Source organism: Puntigrus tetrazona, chromosome 8 (assembly GCF_018831695.1).
Source record: "Puntigrus tetrazona isolate hp1 chromosome 8, ASM1883169v1, whole genome shotgun sequence".
NCBI classification, from domain to species: domain Eukaryota; kingdom Metazoa; phylum Chordata; class Actinopteri; order Cypriniformes; family Cyprinidae; genus Puntigrus; species Puntigrus tetrazona.
Genome location: NC_056706.1, coordinates 15010437 through 15031674, shown reverse-complemented (window position 1 = coordinate 15031674; position 21238 = coordinate 15010437). Strand labels below are relative to the sequence as shown.

Here is a 21238-nt window from a genome sequence, read left to right as displayed (position 1 = left end):
CCGTCTCCCTCTCTGTCTATTAACTTCATTATTAACTGCATCAGTCAGCTATCAATGACTCAACCTCTGTTACTAGGTCTGGTTTTGGTATTAGCAATATGTTGGATGAGCTGTTTAAGCAATTAATTCTACTCTCAAGAGCATAGTGAGGATGAAAACCTGACATCTAAACCTGACAATCTAAACAATATTTGATAATCGAAAATAATGCACACCCACATCCTCTTCTCATCATGTCCGATTCAGGCGTGCATTATTTTCTAATAATTCAGTGGCCCATCGTCAGTTATTCCTTACTTAATGTATCCATGCAAGTCCAGTATAATAGCAGTACTATATAAGATAATACATGTTAATGACAAGCCTTAGACAGCTAACATATATTGCCAGCATACTAAAGAAATTACAGAGGGTACCTTTGAACTCCTCAGAAGACCCTTGGCTTTGAACCACTGTGATTCATTCAGCACGTTGCAGAGCGAGTCTGACTCTGGAATGTTAAAATGCCATCTGATGTAATTGAGTTCTAGTGTATATTACTGTGTGTATAGCCAGCAGTGTCAATGCAGGGCTCGGTGAAATCAATCCATTATGACTTGCAAATTCACTTAGAAAGAAAAATAAGCAGCTATTAAGGTTAAATCCCTTCGGACCGAATATGTTAAGAACTCAAACAGTCCATTAAGTTCAGACAATACCAGGAAATCACTGTTGTAAATATGATCTCTTTTTTTTGATTATCAAATACACATAAATGTCAGAAATTCTGCTTGCATGTGGCTCAGAGGGGCAGTGAGAGCGTGGTGCTTGTATTCACATTGAGACGGTCTTACCTGAGAGTCAGATGAATCGCTGTGATCAAACGCCTCAGGGGAAGATCTGAACACAGCTGCTTGGAGGAAGTTTTCTGTGCAAATGTCTCGGGGAAGGTAAATGTTGAGTCTTGTGTTTTACACCAGTATTATGTGAGGAGGGAGACTGAGTGTTAGACATTTGTCATATTTAACCTTTTTAGAGGATATTACAGTTTGCAGATGGTGGCATTTGGAATCATTAAATCCAAAAGTACTACTGAAAAAGACTTTTTCCTCTTTATTTTTTTCATATGCCGTAGGGTAGCTGCTAGAGTTAATTTAGTGTGAATAAGTGTAATCGCGAAAAAAAAAAATCACAGCTGGCGTTGTTAATGCTCATCACACTGACAGATGTACGCTCCATGACACACTTAATGTTTTTTAAATAAACATATAATGTATTAATGAACTGTTTATGTAATATTTACAACCATAATATTGCTGTTGAGTTTGACTGAAAGGATTGAGTCTCAATATATCAATCAGCAAGTGTCAGAAAGAGGGTGGAAATGACACCATCCTAAATAGGTTTCCCGCGATGTTGCATTTGCTTTGATTTCTCTAGTCATTTGTTGCATAAAAGAGACTGAAGCGTTAGGTTAATGTATGCAACTACACTATGCTAATTCTCTCTCTATTCATGTTCCTCCCCCTTCATTAGCAGAGCATTATTTATGGCTTGCTTTACAGTATTCAAGAGCTTTACAGTTTGACACTGCTTTAGTGCAGCGATGCAGATACATCAGACTTTGCCTTCTGAGACGTATTTGAAATGTAATAATTAAAAATAGATATGTTTATTTCTTTATTTTTAATTTTTAAGTGTTTTATACTACTAATAAAATAAAAAAAACACTTGTACTAGTATACTTTTGAACACAGCAAAATGTAAAATAAATGAGAAAATGTAAAAAAATAATAATAATTAGCTCATTATTAGTGGTGCTTGCCTTTTAAGGCGAAGCACACTATTACTATTCCTCATACTTATTCTTACTTATTATTATTATAGATTCCGTACGATTTTCGGCGCGTAACTAGTCCCGCAGTTTTTGCCACACACCCCTGAAACGGGCGTCAAATCGTGCAGGGTATTGTGGAAAGATGTGCTATGACTTTTATAAGCGATCGGGCGCACGATTTTCAGACACCGGGCTAAAAATCGGGCTAAAAATCCCATAGACGTAACATTGCGACCAACTTTGACGGATCGTAGCGCAGAGCGAGAATATCGCACAAACTTGTAAATCACCAGATTTGAAGACTTTATCAAGCTGAACGAGAACATACCACACAGTGGGGTAAAAGTTTTACCCCTTGGGGGCAAGAGACCTCCAAAGTTGCCCCATTGACATAGTATGGTGAGGGAAAAATGCACATGTGTTTTTCCTACTATGGTAATTTACATAGGAATTTCGCAAATCTAAATAACTTTGCATTAAAATGTCATAGAGACGTGGGGTGGGCTCGTTTTACTCAGCTAACCAATCAAAGTCTCTGAATCACTATGAAGGTGTCAAGCCACGCCCTAGCAACCAATTAGAGCACCCTAGCAACAGATCCCATAGACTGCCATTATAATGGTTCAGATGGGTATCTTTGGATCAGAGCGTCATAGAGACATGGGGTGGGCTCGTTTGTCTCGGGCAGCAAACGGCCAATCATGAACTACTTCAGCTGTTCGTAGCCACGCCCTAGCAACCTTTATCGATGACCTTAGCAACCAAAATCTTAACCAAAACTTACATATCTTCAAAAAGAAACGTCACAGAGACATGGGGTGGGCTCGTTTGACTCGGGGGCAGCAAACAGCCAATCCTGAGTCACCATAGACATCTCCTATCCACGCCTTAGCAACCATTATCAAACACCCTAGCAACCTTTTAGCAAGACCTATATCTTTGCATCAGAACATCGTAGCGACATGCTAGTCATGCTACCGACATGCTAGTCACTTTGCTAATCATGCTAAAAACATGTTAGCGACATGCTAGTCATGCTAGCGACATGCTAGTCACTTGCTAATCATGTTAAAAACATGTTAGCGACATGCTAGTCATGCTAGCGACATGCTAGTCACTTGCTAATCATGATAAAAACATGCTAGCGACATGCTAGTAATGCTAGCGACATGCTAGTCACTTGCTAATCATGCTAGAAACATGCTAGCGACATGCTAGTCATGCAACGACATGCTAGTCACTTAGCTAATCATGCTAAAAACGCCAGCGACATGCTAGTCACTGCTGCTAATCATGCTAAAAACATGTTAGCGACATGCTAATCATGCTAACGACATGCTAGTCACTTTGCTAATCATGCTAAAAACATGCTAGCGACATGCTAGTCATGCTAGCGACATGCTAGTCACTTGCTAATCATGCTAAAAACATATTAGCGACATGCTAGTCATGCTAGCGACATGCTAGTCACTTGCTAATCATGCTAAAAACATGCTAGCGACATGCTAGTCACTTTGCTAATCATGCTAAAAACATGTTAGCGACATGCTAGTCATGCTAGCGACATGCTAGTCACTTGCTAATCATGCTAAAAACATGCTAGCGACATGCTAGTCACTTTGCTAATCATGCTAAAAACATGCTAGCGACATGCTAGTCATGCTAGCGACATGGTAGTCTTTGCTAATCATGCTAAAAACATGCTAACTACATGCTAGTCATGCTAGCGACACGCTAGTCACTTTGCTAATCATGTTAGAAACATGCTAACGACATGCTAGTCATGCAACAGAGGGCGAGTTTTGCCACGGCAAGCACCACTCACATTTTCTTCAGGAAATGTACTTTCTAGTTATTATTACTGTTGCTTACATTAAAGGATGTGTTTGATTAAATGATGTGTGTGTGTGTGTGTGTGTGTGTATATATATATATATATATATATATATATATATATGACACACACATACACACACATATACATAGGTAGTTGATAAGTAAAATTATGTGACATAGCAACAATGTAGAAAATAAAAAACTTAACATACAAATAACATGAGCAAAATGTATTTTAATTTTTAGATTAATTCTTACAAAACGCATGAGAGAGGATCTTCAGTTAAGACACATTAATACATTATATAACAGACGACAAATAATATAAATATAAATGAATAAAAGTGCATCTGGAATCATGATTGTTGAGTTTTCAGTTCATGTTCATGGAAGAAAAGCTATTCAGGCAGAAGAGGATGTAACAGAATACGGTTTCTATACCATAGCACAGTTTGAGTCACTTTATCAATAAACCCTAATCACGTATTATGTTTCCCAGTGTATGACGGAAAGAAAGTGTGATGCTGTTTTGTCCGCTCAATAAAAAGCTAACTCAATTAATGAATTCCTCTTAATGAGGGTCTAGACGTCAGCCCTTGTTTTAGCACAGGCAGCCACAGCAGTGATTAGCGTATAAATACTGTCGTCTTCATGTGTTAAGTCACATGTGATACGAGCTTGGACCGATGCCTTTGCTTTAACACCAAGAAAATTCCTTCACAATTGTCTGACTGTCTCTGTCAATGCATGTTGAATAGTTATTGAATAGATCTGATTTATTATTAGAGAACAGAAGAGGTATACTCAAGAATTTTTTTTTTTATCTTGGTGTGATATTTTTGTGTGTTTAGTACTTTATTATTTTATTGCTAGCTATTAGTTTCTAGTAAAACCTAATAAATTCCATAAATAGTTTTTTTTTTTGTTTGTTTGTTTTTTCCCCTCTGTAGCTGGCTCTTGAAGACCCTGTGCACAGCATCTCTCTTCAGCAGTTTGTCTACGAGAAGCTGAAGGCTCAGCAGATGTTGATGGGGGACCAGAGCTTTCAGGCTCTCATGGAGACTGTGGACACGGAGATCGTGCGCCAGCTGCAAGAGTTCATCCACGGCATGTGAGGAGGAGACGACAGCAGACCGTTCGATCCTCTGAGGCCAGAGATGTCATTTTAATGATAACCCAGAGATAATATCTTCCATATTTTTTAAACACACACTTTCATTTGCTTCCTCAAACATACCTTTTTCGAAGTTTGAGACGGGGCAGAGAGGAAATCTACTTAGACCGAAATAAGAGACACTGTTAGAAAGTATACTGTGCTGCCAAGTTTTTGTAACGGAAAAAGAGTTTTGAAAGCCAATTAAAGGGCCCAAGCAGTGTTTACACTGAGTCTTCATATAAAAAGTTGTAATTTTTGTATTTATGTAAAATACACTGCATGACAACATTATAGTAATTTTTTTTTTTCCCTCTTCGGGTGGCTTTTTCCAATTATGTTTGCGCTTCGATCAGTATATCAGGAACTACTGAAGTCATTAACATTTTCGATTGAAAGTATTTTCATATCAGATACACAAAGTTAAAAAATGAATGGATGTAAATGTTTACCTTCCCGTAACTATTGCTGCTAATGCTCCAACACTGTACCTCTCCCATGAGGTTCACAGGAGATCGTAAGAACCAAATACATCCGAATCAAATGTCTACTTTAACCACAAGTTAGTGCAAATGTATGAGTGAATAATCTTACTGCCGTAGCAAGCTTTCTTCTTCTTTTTTTTTTTTTTTAAAGTTCATGCAATAATAAATGCATATACATTTATAGAAATGTTTTTGGTTGAAAATGAGATGTTAAAAAGCACAGTCATGCAGTAGAGCAGCCGTCACTGTGAAATTAATTTAGATTCTGAATAAAAGCCTTATGCTTTAAGCCTTATTTATCCACCACTAACGCACCTGATATTATATCCCGCATCTGTGGTAACATGCATATGTTACATTACAGCACATTTCGCTCTGTAGTTTTCACGTATGAACCCTATTTTTTCATTGATGCAGCTTCAATAAAGTCTGAAAAAAAATAGAGTCTGAAAATCATTGCTCGCTTTGGTAGCAAGTAATGGTTGACATTTTCGGAGTGTTTACTATGACCCGAGGAGTAGAAATCAGAGGCGCTCGGAGCAGAGCTTTTAAGTGTAGTAATAAAAATAGCTAAAATAATAGAAAAAAAAAAATAATATGAATAGTTTTGGCCTAGCTGCTTTCAATGATCTCGCTTTCCTCTATATAAAAGCCCACACTTTCGTGCTGATGTAATAACCAGAAACAGTCCCTGGTGGCAAGACGGGTGAATCACGTCCAATTAAATGTGGCATTTCCGGAATTACTGTTATTATTTACGTCTCTCACTTTCAGCCTCCATATTGATTAAGTTCTTGGCTACCACTTGACTTTAAAGCAGAAGTTCTAAGTGGTGCTAGTTATTTAAAAAGGCTCACTAACCTTAAGGCGATCTGTTTATAAACTGGCTTTCTAAGCAAAATGGTTTCTGAGATTGATTCGAGCAAACCCATTGATGGTTCATTTCTATTGTATAATAGGTCTGCTATCCACTGTTCGTCTCAACTTCACACATCCACGGTCTGTTCACTGACCACCTGATCAAACTGAAACTGTGATAATCTTTTTTAAAGAAGTCTACATTAATTATCGGACTGAGACTGATGCACCAATATTTTAATCGGAATTAATTTTATTTTTGTAGAGACAAGCATAATATGAAAACTATTGCATCAAGAATTTAATTGACAGAATGGAATATTTGTGACCAGTGAAAAGTTACATTTGGACCTTGATGCTTGATTCAGAATTAATTAGATTGCCTTTCTGGATGTGTATTCTTACTTGTTGACTGGCAAAAATCAATATTGTTGACTGGTGTCTCATAAAACCAACATGGCAGCTGAAGCTTTTTGTTTAATAAAACAGAATACTGAGCTGACGGCATACATTCACATAGAGACATCTGAAAAATGTAAGATTGTTTTGGCTCTTACATCAGCTGAATCTAATACACCTCAGCTTCACTTTAGACGTTGCAAAATTTCTGACGTAAGTTTTTTTTATTTCCATTATTGATTGACAATACTGTAATACAGTAATTCTCAACCAGGGGGTTGGAACCCAATTCTAAAACAGAAAAAGACAAAGTTTAAAACATTTAAAAGACAAAATATGGTTTACAATTAATATACTGTTTAACAGCTGAAAATCTAGAGGAAATATATCCAATTTTTTTTTTGTTAATGTACCAAATATCATTTTTATTTGAGAAGCAGGATTCCTACAGTCTTGAAAAATTCATTTAACTCCATTTTCAACTATTTGTTTTTCATTGTGGATCTCAATCAACCTGCAGCTGGGTTATTTTGACTAGATTAAAATAAATAACTTTTTATTCTAGTTCTAAGCTCTAAATTTATAATATAATGTGAGAATTCACAGAGAAAGTAAGAAAAAAATACCGGAAACTTTTGAAATGATGAAATATTATTATTATGCGTTAAAACAAGCAGCTTTTTCACTACAGCAGAAGAACCAGAAATATTTTATCATAAACAGTGGTGCTTGGAATATTGTCTTGAATGATGAGGGAACTTCGAATGCAAAATATTGAAAAAAAACCTGCTGTTATACACTATTTGCATGTTATTTTATATAACAACTCATTCAGTTTCACACATTTTAATGCGATTGATGTAACAAAAAACAATTCAGGGCAAGCTACCTCATCACACTGATAAGGAGACGTTCTGCGTCAATACTACGAAAAAGATAACGACACGAAATGAGGACAGATTGACTTCAGAATATATAGAAGATGATTATGATATAATTAAATCCCCCTCAGGGCACGCAAGCACTGAACAACAAGCATCTTATATGAGCAGTCATTCTAGTTCCCACAATGCAGCGCTGCGTTGCTATTTTAAGAGTGACTTCAGTGTGAGGCAATCACTTGAGAATAATGACTTGGGAATCAATGCTTGACAGTGGACCTTAGGATTCCAGTTCATCTAAATTATAAGAGTTTACTCAACGGTAAATACTGTTATCAATTAAGTGAAGTGTTCGGCCTGTCACCCTGATCGTTTAAAGGAGCCGTATAAGCGTACACTGAACCGACGGAGGCTGAGGCTAATGCGGAAAGTGCTTATTTATCATGTCAGATGTGAAGATACAGTTTGTGTCACTTACGTAAGGTTACCCTCTACCCTCTTGGAAGCACTTTTGCCAGTGTCTTCTAATTGCTAAATAACTAAATCTCAAATTTTAGTAACAAAAAAAAAAACAAGTAGCATTTTCCTGGAATGAACGGTTTATCAGATCCTTCCACGTTCAGGTCAAGTTTTTGGCCCATCTCCACCTCACAGCTTGCCCCGGCTTCCAGTCGTGCGGCCTACTTAAATCAATTAAAGGGACATTTCTGTCTGCAGCGCCAAACAAAACAAGTATAAATTGCTCGACAAGTCGGGTCGAACGTTTAAGCTGAGTTTCCACTCGGCTGGAGTAATTATCGTTCCAGAATTTGAGTTAGAAGTCAAGAGCGGATCTGCCGGGCATTGGCGGGATCGGAGTTTTGTGCCAAGGGAGATTTATGTGAAACAACATCCTGGAAGGGTCTTGTTAGAGGAAGAGCAATCCAATTGTTGTGCAATTGACTGAACAACTTGAAAGAGTTTTAAGGGCGGAAAGTAATGCGTTATCTATATAAAAAGCTCAACTTTTTGCCCTAAGAACAGGCAGGGATCAACAAAAATGATTTTTTGTTTTCATCTGGGACAGTCGGGTCAGTAGTTCAAATTTTCTTGCTATGTCGGTGCCTTCACATTTTATTTTTTAGTCACCTATACTTATGTCTCTAACAAAGAATGTTTTTTTTTTTTACTTTACTGTGAATCTTTTTTAACCCCTTCCTACTGACTTCCAGGACTATCGCAAGATTTCGTGCAGTCCAACAACCGTGTAAAGAAGACGGGCCTAAGTGGAACTGAAAGCTGAGAGTCAAATGTTTTCTTTTGTGTCGCTGCTGTCATTGCTATGCAGATGATGCTCAATTGTATCTCTATCCTTCATTCTGTCTCCACAAATGCAATCTCAAAAAGGATCGCAGCATATCAAACCGGCTGCCTACTCATCACCTCAAGCCTAATCTTGACAAGACTGAGCTCCTTTTCCCCCCTCGCCAAATCTCTCAATATCCTAGTTGAAGGTCACATAACAGCTGCCTCCAGGTGTGCAAAAACGCTTGATGTCATACTAGATGACCTTTGAAAATGCTGCCTGCCAAGCTACAGTCTACAACAAGGACTTCTGGAAACTCTTTTGAGTGATGGCTTAAACAACTCGGTGAATTGTTGTTTGATTCAGTTCGTTCTAGTCTAGCTCGCTCCAAGGTCAATGTGCTTGATATACTTTTCTGTTGTGCCTTATAGTTGCTTTTTTTGCATGGAAAAGAATATTCTACATCTGAAAACAAACTGCAAAATATAATTCGAATTTAAACATTGCAACATTAATTTGCTATTATTAGTGAAAAGGTCAGCTGCTTTTAAAATTGTAGATTATATATGTATGTGCACTGTATTAATACACATACGCAGTATATATTTAGAAAATATTTACATCTATATCCATTTGAGGTATATATATTTAATATATAAACATGACGTACTGTACTTTTCTTAAACATGTGCATGCATGTGTTTGTATTTATATATAAGACGTTTGACAGCACTAATGAATTTATATTATATTAATCCAGGGATTCTAGCTCAAATGAAGAAAGCACCAATAACAGTATGAAATATTCCAATTCGTATTGTGTAATTGTAATAATTATATCTGCACTTACTGCTCACTGTACTAAAACACAAGGATAATTCATTCTTTGTTCTGGTCCAAATGTTTTTAGCGCTGCTGGATTCTTAGTAATAAAACAGCTGACTTACTGAACACATTCAGACAAGGCTTTAAGGAAGGCTCCAGAACTTGTATAAATCACTTACGTAAAACAAAACGTTGTCACTTTAGTTCATTCACAATTAAATGCTTACGTTTTTGAAAAAACAGTGATTATACGAAGCCAGGTGTTAAAGATGAGCACGTTAAATCCGTAAAGCATGTTTTGTGTGGCAAAGTACGATTACACAGAAGCACAAACAAAGCTTTCATTGTGACAGGAAAGCCACTATCTTTTATCCATTGGAGTGTCAAATGAATTTTAAGTTTCTAAACTGGAGAAGGAACAAAACGATGTGTCGAGGTGTCAAAACAGAGAAATGGGAAGCTGGTGTACTTGGTTTGCAGACGTGGGTGGCTAGAACCTTTTGTGCGCTAAAGACGGTCGACCTGAAATGTAATTCAATTGTGTTCGTGCACATGCACTTGAAAAATGGGCTGAAGAGAGACTAAAGACAGATGTTTTCTCCTTTAGGCTGAATTTCCAATTTACATTCAAGAAAAAATATATATATAGATGCTGTAAAAATAAAATATAGATCTACAGTTTTATTTAAATAATTGTATAAGCTGAATGTCATTATACTTGGTGCAGGAAAAAAGCAAATATGTGTTCTATGTAGAAAATGAACATCCAAAATTGTCAAGAAAAATGAACTATGAAAACTATAAATATTCATGAAACCCATTGTTATTGTTGTTTGAAAATGCCCCTATTATGGATTTTTGAAAATTACCTGAATAATCTGAACTTTTTTTTAAGTATTATAGCAGTGTAAAAGTAAGTTTTCATGCCCTACAAAATTGTGGTAATGCGCATTATTATAAAATGTTATGACTTGTATATTCTCTTAAAAAAATAAGGTTTATTCATCGGCACTGGTTTCGTAATACGTTCATGCAGCCTTTATAATCCACTTAAAATTCTTTAGAGTGAAAAAGGCCCTTTGATGTTCTTCAGAGTAAGAAAAAAAGTGTTTCTTTTAGGAAATGCTTGCTGAAAGGTTCTTTAGGGAACAAAAAAAAACTGTTATTCTATAGCATTACTGTGAACAATCCCTTTTGGAACCTTCATTTTTAAGAGTCTGCAAGAATAACATTACCCCTAAAGCGTTTTGAGAGCGGAAAGATGTTATATTAATGCTAGCAATCCTCGTGGCTCCATGGGACTCCACTCGCTGTGTACTACTGCTGTTAGAGTTAAAAGTTGCAATTAAGAGTCTGTGTAATTGAGCAATTGAAGCGAAGCAAATGATCGCTGCAGGTGTTGTTGAACTCAGCGCACATGAACACAACAATGTGCTTAATCAGTGATGTCTCTTACTTTTTGTTATGAGCAGCCAGAAGAATTTAGTTATGTGACATGTCTGGAATAGGTCAATACTTTTTCATTAACAATGTCTTCGTGCCTTTAGGCTCTCAATGTGTCCATTCATGCCTCCAGCAAAGCTTATTAGCCCCATGCATCCTGAGACTCTGACGCCATTCAAGAGCTATCAGCGGTTTCGAATGAATCATTTGTTTGGATTTCATCTCTCTGATGCATTTTGCGCTGAATTGTGTTTTTTCTTCTTCTACATTTTCAAATAGATTTAAAATAAATAGCTCTATAGGAACAGCTGGTATCGCACGCAAAAGGGAAAAATAGTTGCTATAAGAGGTCATTATAGTGCTTTTGTGATGCCGTAGGCGTTTAATTAAGACCGCAATCTTGCAAAGTTCATTTCGCAGTTTGTTTCAAATGATTGTAGTTGTTTTGAAAGTGATAAACCATTTTTTTGCGTGCACAAACATCAGACGGTGACTTGATTATTCTCTTTGAAAAGGCCCTTTGATGTCATTCTGAAACTTTTTCGTATGTCAAGAGCTTTCCATTAAGTGATGTCGGAGTCGAACTCTTAAGCTGATGTTGAACTGTTCGGCTCAGGTTTGATAATTTCTGATTGCAGTCATGTTTATCTGCACCAGGCGTCCTCCCACCCTTTGATTTGCACACTTTTCAATCACACTCCTATGATTCCTTTGGGGAATTACACAGCTCCCCTGTGGTTAAGAGATGAGGAAATGACTCCAGACAGTCACCTATATTACTCTTCTCTCCTCAATTAAGACCTGGAGATGCTGCTCTTGATGAGACATTTTGACTCCAAAAGAATTCATTACAGCTCCTTTGACATGAGCGTCAGCGATCTGTTATGTCCCTGAGGGGCGCCTGCATGCGCTGCTGGAGAAGCGTGTGTTCTTTCGCAGTCATCAGAGACTCGGCATCGTATCGCTGAAATCAGGGCTCAGAAATTGTTGCAGCTAGGTCAACAAAGTGAAGCGGGCTTTAATCTGGAATGCTACAAAAGTAAATTAGCACAAATAATAAAAAAAAAAAATTAATTAGTACAAATAGTACATATACATTTATTTGATCACAAATTCATTAACATTGTGAAATATCGTTACAGTTTCAAGAAACAATTTTCTCTTTGAACATATTTTAAAATGCGATGACAAAACAACATTTACTTCAGGTTCCTTCAGAAAGCAATATTATTACAAATGCCTTTACTGTTTAAATATTCTATGGTATTATTGCTGTAATAACAAAATACTTGCAGAAGAAAAAAAAAAAGCTAATAAATTTAATAAATGCAATAAATAAAATACTGTATGAAATCAATGCATCTTCCATCTATATTTTATCCATGTAGTTAAATTAGTATTAGGCACATGATTAAAGTACCTTAAATGCACCTTTAGTCATTTTATATAACAACATCTACCAAATGAAGGAGTTTTATGTTGCTAAAATATGAATTTCATTATATTTTGTCATTACAAATATTTTTGGAGTCTTTGCAATTATCTGGCTTCAGGTGGTAAAAGACATTTTACCTGAAATAATTAAGCGTCTGTCCATCACTTAGTCCCATATTTTGTCTTAAGTATTCTTGTATAAACCAAGGACTGACTGTACGATTACCCTTTATGAAATATACGAACGGAACCTCTTTGGACTGTCAGGGTCTCTTGTCTTAGGTAATTGTGGCATTTGTTCAAAACCCATATGAACACAAAAGAGGAGAAATGCTGAATGGACTGGCCACTCTTTTCAAAGCTTTACAATGAATGGGGACTGAGGCTTTAAACAGTGCACAAAAGAACATATCATAAAGGTGATCCATATAAGACTAGTATGTTACACGCTGTATTTTAATCTAATTTATAAAGGAAATCTAATGCCTCAATAGACATATTATGAATATTACATGAAATTGTTATTTCAAGTTTCTGTTCGTATGTTGGTATCCAGTCTTTTTTTGTTCTTTTGAAGCTTGAAAGCTCCAGTAATAATAGGGACTGATTGTACGGTAAAGTGTGGCCAGTGCAATTCGTTAAAGCTTCTCCTTTTTTGTTCTGATAGAAAGTCATGCAGGTTCGGAACAACATGATGTAAGCTGAGGTAAGTAAATGATGACAGAATTCCTATTTTGGGGGGAAACTTACCCTTTAGGATCTCCCATTACAGCAAGGACTTAGTTTCTTTTGTTGGATGATAAGACTGCTGTATTTCTCGAGTCTTAGTTTGCTGTGATCTTGGAGTGATCCTGACAGTTGCCCTTTGCGTCTCTTCTGCAGCTTTCTGACCCTCAGCTTCGTGTCGGCTTCAGAGAGCACACAGACTTCAAACTAGTGACAAGGTTTTAATTCTTATAACTTGACATCTTAAATAACCTCCAATATGTTGCTGATTGGGTGATTTCCAGAAACTCTCCTGGAGCTCGCTGTTGAAAGGAAGTCCCTTGAGAAGACTAGATACAGGCTTTGTGGGATATACTGCAGGTGGCATTCCTGCTGCCAAAAAACTCAATTTTCTTAACAAGCTGCCATTAGACACCATTACTAGTTTATGAAATCTGCAGAGTTCAAAAGGACTCTTCTATTCTGCTTTTCGCCATCTATCTTTAATTAAGCTGCATAATCCTTTCGTTTTTGTCTTTCTGTGTGTTTCATTGTCATACATTTTATTTAAGATGCTCCTCAAAAATGAAAGACATTGATAACAGTGACTGAATTTGAAGAAATGGCAAGCATTTTGGGTTTAACAGACAATGACCTTGGTTTGCATTTACAAATTAAAAATCTTTATGCCCCTAAATATTTTCGTTTCCAGTTTGAAAACCCCTGGTCTATTTCATTTCATCGGCCTGAGCAGTCATTTAATCACGTACTTCAATTATTTACACTGTCAGTAATCCTGATATTTAATACATGGCTAGATGTATATAGATGCCCCGTCTAATTAATGGGTTACAATCTCTTAATTCTACAAATCTTAAAGTTGTGGGAAAGGAATGAGTGCTTCCACCTTTACTGCCAGAGTTTGGGCAGGACACTTTTTTCATTCCAGCTAAGCGGAAATGAAAACTTTAATTAAATTTAGCTTTATTTTTCGTTTATTGAAAATCGTTCTAAGAGATCAAGCTTTCAACTCCAAGTAATTTGCTTTGGGTTTAACAAGCTTTTCTAAGTTTAGGTTCAGATTTGAAAGCAATATTTTCAGGTCCATGTAGGATAGGTTGCAAATTTAGGTGGATTACCTCAAATACCTGGATCATAATCACAAAACTCATGAGTACCAGACGTGCCTGTGTGCACTGACTCCTCAATGCCTTTTTAGATGTCGTCCGGTCAGCACATTTTCTTCATTTTGAATAGCATTCAAATTTATATAATGTCTGCTGAATGGGGCTTCATTTCCTTGCGGTTTTATTTTTACTGGTTTATCTTGTTATCCTGGTGTTGTTGGCTTCTGAAGCAGTTGTTTGTTCAGGACAAATACATTCTATTTCTGGACCGCTGGTTTGTTCCCCTTCCTACTCATTGTTTGCATGGACCGTAAATCCACACAAATACAAAATCAGGACGAGTGCTTTAAATCTTGGCATTATTAAGCCTTATTTTACTATTATTTGTCCTCCTATTATTAGTTTTATGAGCCATTTTGAGATCTGACTGGTAGAACCGGATAACAAGAAGTGTTATGTCGAGCTACCTACAGTACATCCTTGAATGTACGCTGTCAGTAATGAAAATGTTACCTTGCCAGGTGGGAAATTAGAAAAATCAAAAGGATTTCTTTCCTTTATCCAATCCTTGCAATGGAGGATTGTGCAAATACCCCATTCTTTGCTCACAGATCACAAATGCACAAAAGTGTATGAATCATAATACTCAAATAAATGCTGAGCCACATTGGTCTGCTTCCTCGAGATGTCTGTACGTCCCAAGAAAGCATATAATTTAGTACATTACTGTTGAGCTCAAAAGTCTACATACGTCTTGCACAATCTGTTCAATGTTAATTATTTTACAGAAATGAACGGGATTAAAAATGCATGTTATTGTTCATTTAGTACTGACCTGAATAAGATATTTCACATAAAAGATGTTTACATATAGTCCACAAAAGAAAATGATAGTTGAATATATAAAAATGATTATTAATACTGTGTTCTTACCTGAATGATACACAGCTCTATTAGTGATAGTTGATCTTAAGTCTCTTGTTTGTCCTGAATAGGTAAACCGTATGTCAAAGTATTAATATATTATAGAGGTATTGTTGAATAGACATCCCCAACTAGAGTCCACCAGCAAATCTTGGCCATTTCCAGGTATATATGATATAAAATGTAAAACGTCTTTAGCTGCTGCACTTACTCAAAGCTGAATATGCTAAATGTCAAATTTATAGCTGCTTGTGTGCAACAAACTGTACTTTTAAAGGTTGATTTTAAGTACTGAGGTTCAGTTTCCATTCTTTTGATGTGGTAGCAAGCCAGAAAATTGTCTTCCAGGACTACCATAGCTCTTACATGACACAACGTAAGCAAAAAGAACATCAAGGCCAGCTATGAGACAAATAGCGCTCTGAGTGAAAAACAAATGCCTCCATCGAGCTCCTGAGGAGCCGAGCTGACATATTTCAAAGATGTTTATGTTTCATGACTCCTTGCTGATGCCTTCTGACAAACTGCGAAGCAATAGGGTGAATGAACCTGAAGTGTAAAAGTCACGAACAAAGGCACTCGGTCCGTCGAGAATTCACCTTCGGTAAATATTGCATGAGGAAATCTGGAAATTACACCGGTGAGAAATCTCAGCGGAATTGTGATTATGGAAATGATTTTGATATGACTCAAGGCAACATTAAAATTGAATGAAGCATGCATGAGCATAACTGACATATTCACATTTTTAAAAACCCACACAAATACAGAGTTCACGAATAAGCGGGCATGCAATATTAAACTCTCCTTGGACGCTTGTCTAGTCGTTATGCTGCGTTCAGTCACTATATCTTAATTGATCGGCGACAGCTATTTTACATTCAAGGTCTGCTCTCATCCTGGTGCATTTTATCATTGCCTTTTACCACAACTAATTTTCTGTTGGGACGTCTCAGCATGACAGCAATGTCGCAAGTCTTTATTCCTCCACATGAGCAATATTTGGCCCTCGGTTACACAAATCAACTTCTAATAAGAGTGGCCTGCCAAATATATTTTGTGTGGACTTCCATCTTGTATTTCAGAAGATGGAGCAGCGCTAACCAAGGTTAGAGAGTTGCAGCCCATCTTTTTGAAGATTTAGGATTCCGTAATGCTCAGTCGGTTGGGATATTAAAAGCTCTGAATTAATTTTTTTCAGCGTAGACAACTTATTGATTACGGCTTCCTGCAATCTCCGCATGTTCGGCGGGTCTGATCATCTGGCAGCCTGGGTGTTTTGTCAGTCATTGCAACACGTTCGCGCTTTGCCTGCTGCTAATCCAGGTCACATGGTCCTGATCGATCGTGCTACTACATTATGGAAGATGTTGTTCGGAGGACCTTGACATAATGTACTGCGCTTTAACAAAAGCCTGTTTGTCGGGTTTATGCCAGGAGATGATTTCTAGTAGTGCTGTCGCTACGCACTTGTTGGCTGTCGAGCAAGTTCTCATCACAGACAAGTCGATGAATCGATGATCGTTGATTTAATCCCTCTGCCCTGAGAATGAATCGCTGCGTCTAGGATTACGGGGGCTTTGTTAATTTAAACAAGAAGAGACTTGAATCATGGTTCAATTTCCAAGAGAGGATATGCTCTGAATGAATTGATAAATTCTGACCTTCCAGCGAAGTGAGCATACTTAGTTGCTTTTCAGGATCAAAGAATCACTTTATTCATGGTTATATAGTGACAGTAGCCGGGCATGATGCAAACGTCAGGCAATGTGAGATGGACGTGATCTCGTTGGGTCTTTGCAATATTTCGGACAAATTTACAAACGTACAACTTTTGCAAACTTGAAGGTCACTGCAGGAACGGGATGTAGAAAGTGAACCTCTCAATCTACTGATCTACACCACAAATTAAGCAGTTTCGTTGTTTACGATCGTACGATTAGTATAAAAAGGACGTAAGGTTTTATGACACAATTGCATGTTTATTGCAATTCAGTGAAAATGCATTATAATTTAAATTTATAAGAAAAAGTGCAGCTCGACCCGTTAAAGTACATTCTTGTAAATCATTTCATTATTACTTCTCTTGTAGTGTACCGCTAAATGTGCTAAAAAAAACATTACAGTAAATATCTGTTAAACAGTGTGTAATATATTTAAATAAATAATACCCCTAACGCAAAGACACTCATTCAATAAAATTAAGCAAACTCCCTTTAGTCCCTCTTTATATTAGGTGGCCTTAATTACGTACTTACATTTGAATGAACAATTTGGTACAATGCACTTATCGTGCACATACATGCTTTTACATTGTACTTGTATTTTTAAAAATACCCATATGTAAGTACATCTGTTAATACATTTTGGTACTTGCATTTATGATTACACTGTTGACCCTTCCCTTACACTTTAACCCACCCTTAAACCTACCCATACCAACAAACCTGTCCCTAACCTTACCCGTATCCACTTCAATAGCAGCAAAAGTGTTTTGCTAAACAATATGAACGCAATAAGCATACTGTATAAGTATACTATTTTTTGGCGTAAGCACATAGTAGTTAAGCCCACCTAATATAAAGTGTGACCCCTTTTCACATGTTAAGCATATTGTCAGATCTTTAATTTATTCAGAGAGTATTTCAGGTTATTTAGTGGACATTTATAATTATAATCTTAATCAAACCAGAGCATAAAGAGCAGTCAGTTTTTTTCTCTCTTTTTGGCTCATTTTAGATTCTGATTCTTTTAACCTTGCATGCCATTTTTTCTCTTTTCTTTCCTTTTCTCTATTACTTTTGTGTGTGTTTGTGTGTGTGTAGAGGTAAGAGTGTTTCAGCTGATACTCTAAAGAATGAGAGATTGTGCTCCTGAATGCTGCAACGCAATTGATGTTCAAAATAACCTGGAGGAGCTACTGCTTTATTGCTTTCTGATTCTCTAATTAGATAAAATGACACTGCATCCGAGATCATAAAAATGATATACTTAATATACTACTAGCTTTCTGTATTATTCCAGAGTACACTAAAGTAACATATTAATTTGTATGTATTTTGTGCAAGATAAACATTTCAGTAAGGTAAATAATGAATTTACTGTTGCATGTGTGTGCAGTTTTATTACAGTATTGTTTTTTGTTGTTGTTTCTTGTCGTTACACTCTCAACAGGAAATTCTTGATGCCTCAAGCGCACGCATTAAAAAGCAGAGAGGGAAAACAAAACAAGCGGATATGATTGCAAAGGTATTTTACACAAGCCCCAGAGCCTCAGACAGTGTTTTGTCAGGGAGAACACCGGATTCACCTCATTTCAGAAAGCAAGATCAGACGAACAGGAAATGAAGACTTAATTCACAGAGATTAAAATGGATTTGGACAGGTCTGTTTCCTTGTACGTGACCAAACATAATGTGCTTTCGGAAACATTTGCTTTTTAAAGCAAAAGAAGTGAATTATCCCATTTCTGAGCAAGCAGCCAACCGTCTTTTACATATTAAATAGTGCAAAATAAAATGCCAGTATTTATTTTGTGCCTATAAGGACATGCTTATTCAAATGATTGTCTGAACTATTAAAGCAGTAATTACAGCTCAAAAATACCTCAAAGGTAGCAAAGTGTTCTTGGCGCTGAAGGATGTTATTTCATTAAACTACCGACTGTGAAGCCTTTTATTGTGCTTTTTTTTTCTAAGCCTCTGAGTGCTTTTTTTTTTTTTTTTTTTTTTTGCTCTTTCTGAAGCCCAGTTCACTCTTTTCTCTTTCAATTTTGACAGGTTTCAAAAGTGATCTGCGTTGGGCTCTTTCAGCTCTGAGTGAAGTACTTTCATTCTTTCTCTTTCTGGCCCCCACAGTGTCCTCCCACTGCTCCTTACTTCTTTAAAATTAAATGTAGTCATGCTTTACCTTAGTCTTCATGTTGGAGTTTAATTACATAGGTTCTGAATAATTTTAATGAATGGCATTTCATTTTTTTTGGTTAACCATCTATAATTACACCTAATTGTCGCTCTTCGTATTTGATTAATAATATTAGTGGATAATAAATTAGTAAAAGTCTTTATAATAGTACGAATATGTGTCACAGTAGATGAATGGGTTTTATGATGCGTTGGTCAAAAAAAACCCATAAAGACTTGAGTATGCTTTTAAGCGCAGCGCGAGCATTTGTTTCATTTATAACAATAAAAAAGAACTGAGAAATCGCATTTTCTTTCTTACGTCGTATCGCAGTGTCAGAATGGCTTGAATGAAAAATGACTGCATGCATTTGCACTTTGTGCTTAGTAAAGTTTCAGCGCTTGGATGTTTTTACTAGTTTAGAATCAGGTTTAATCTTTATGCAGACAGAAATATCAGTGGAAGATTTGCATTGACATAAAGGATCTCTTTTCTCAGTGCTCTTTTGGGTTGGGCTCTTCATTTCCTCTCGCTGTCAGTCTCTTTCTGTCCCCTGCCCTCCTTGAGATACAGCGGCGTTTCTCTTTACCCAGAGTTCCTTACTGTCTGCCACCTTTAAGGTTTCTGCTTTTTGAGCTCCAGGCAAAGGAACTCGCAAGAGGGGTTCGTACCTCTTAAAAGGATAGACTACAAAGAACAAGGGAACAAGGCCCAGTGACTCAGAACAGAGCAGCGAAGGGAATAAATGAATGCCAATGGAATCCCAGAGAATCCCATAATGATCATGGGATTGACTGGGGGGGAAATTTGATGGCTTCAAACAGAAAATGTTATTAGTGAAGTGTAATGAGACAAAAAATTAATACGAGCCACCAAATTGAGGGTTTTCGTTTGAACTGTAAATATAAGAAGCTTCTTAGCGTCGATACGACCTATATCGTTTTCAGATATTTATGATTTAGAACTATATTGTAAAGTAACTGTTTCCCAAATCCACTCCACACCATTCCTTTTGTTTTCTCTGTTGTGGTAGTACTAAGTGAAAGTCCTGGGTGAACACACATGCTGTGGGCTGGTATATGCGAGAGCTCTCCTGGGGTAAGTGAGCTGTCTCTTAAAATCAGTCAAGTCCTGTGAAGAAGTGCTTGTGTTTTCTGCGATACACTCAAAATGGAGTTTCCCGATAAGAGCTGAAGGGATAAGGTCTTTTCTTTAATGGCCTCCTCTAGTGCTTTCCACATAGTAAATCAATCTAAAATAATATAAATAGCTTCACTGTAATAGGAGACAAACATCATCTATTTGGAATCAGTTTAAGGTTAGTCTTCCAGCTGTGCAATGAAACAGTTTAAAGTCCTTAAAATTTAATCAGGCTGTGGGAAATTGCTGGACCTCAGAGATTTTCAGTTCAGTTCAGCGCAATTTATTTGTAACGTGCTTCGCAACACGTACATTTTTTACAAATATAATGTTTATTTAAACATTTAGCCATGGTAATTATATCCGGTGCAATGTAATAATCTAAAATGTGTATTTGTCCCTGGTCAAATTGAAATATGTTGCTTTTTTTGAAGCAAGTTTTGTTAAATGCAGCCCTTTCGCTAAAAAATAGTCCCTGAAAGCAAACGGCAAGCGAATGTTCAGAACATGCCTCTCATAAAATGGAGCTTCAATAAAAACAGAATAGCTTCCGCTGTATAATTTTTTTTAACACCATATGTGATATTTTCTCACACACGTACATCTGCTAACAAACTGATGCATAGAACCTTTGGGCGAAGCGGTTACGAAATCTGATTGGGCCGCTACAATATGGCGGACGGCTTAATTATTGCGGCCCATAGAAACAGTCTCTAATGAGGCATCTATATATCTGTGGTTATAGCTGTTCTGTATCAGGAATTAAACACAGCTGCTGACCAATCAGAATCCAGGAATGGAACTAACCGTTTTATAAGACGTGTTAAAACTAGATGTCATGACCTTGAACAGTAAACATCTGCAGCTTGTCATAAATGAAACAGACATAATCATCAATGATGCTGGATCCTCATTAATAATTTGTCTTTATCTGAGCGCAAACTTGTTCAGTCTTGTTTCTGTTTATGCATTCTGTTAGTTTGATGTCTCAGTGTTGCCCACAATCACGGTAATCCTCTGTATA

General features: G+C 36.8%; 1 protein-coding gene across 1 annotated transcript in view; it reads left to right on the top strand.

Annotated features, from left to right (window-relative positions):
• The window catches only part of ipo11 (importin 11), a 120338-nt gene extending 114753 nt beyond the window's left edge, over nucleotides 1-5585 (top strand). Inside the window, exon 30 of the mRNA XM_043247120.1 lies at nucleotides 4603-5585. Within this exon, the coding sequence (XP_043103055.1) occupies nucleotides 4603-4767 (165 nt within the window). The 3' untranslated portion in view covers nucleotides 4768-5585. The remainder of the gene's footprint in view (nucleotides 1-4602) is intronic.
• Nucleotides 5586-21238: the final 15653 nt, after the last annotated feature.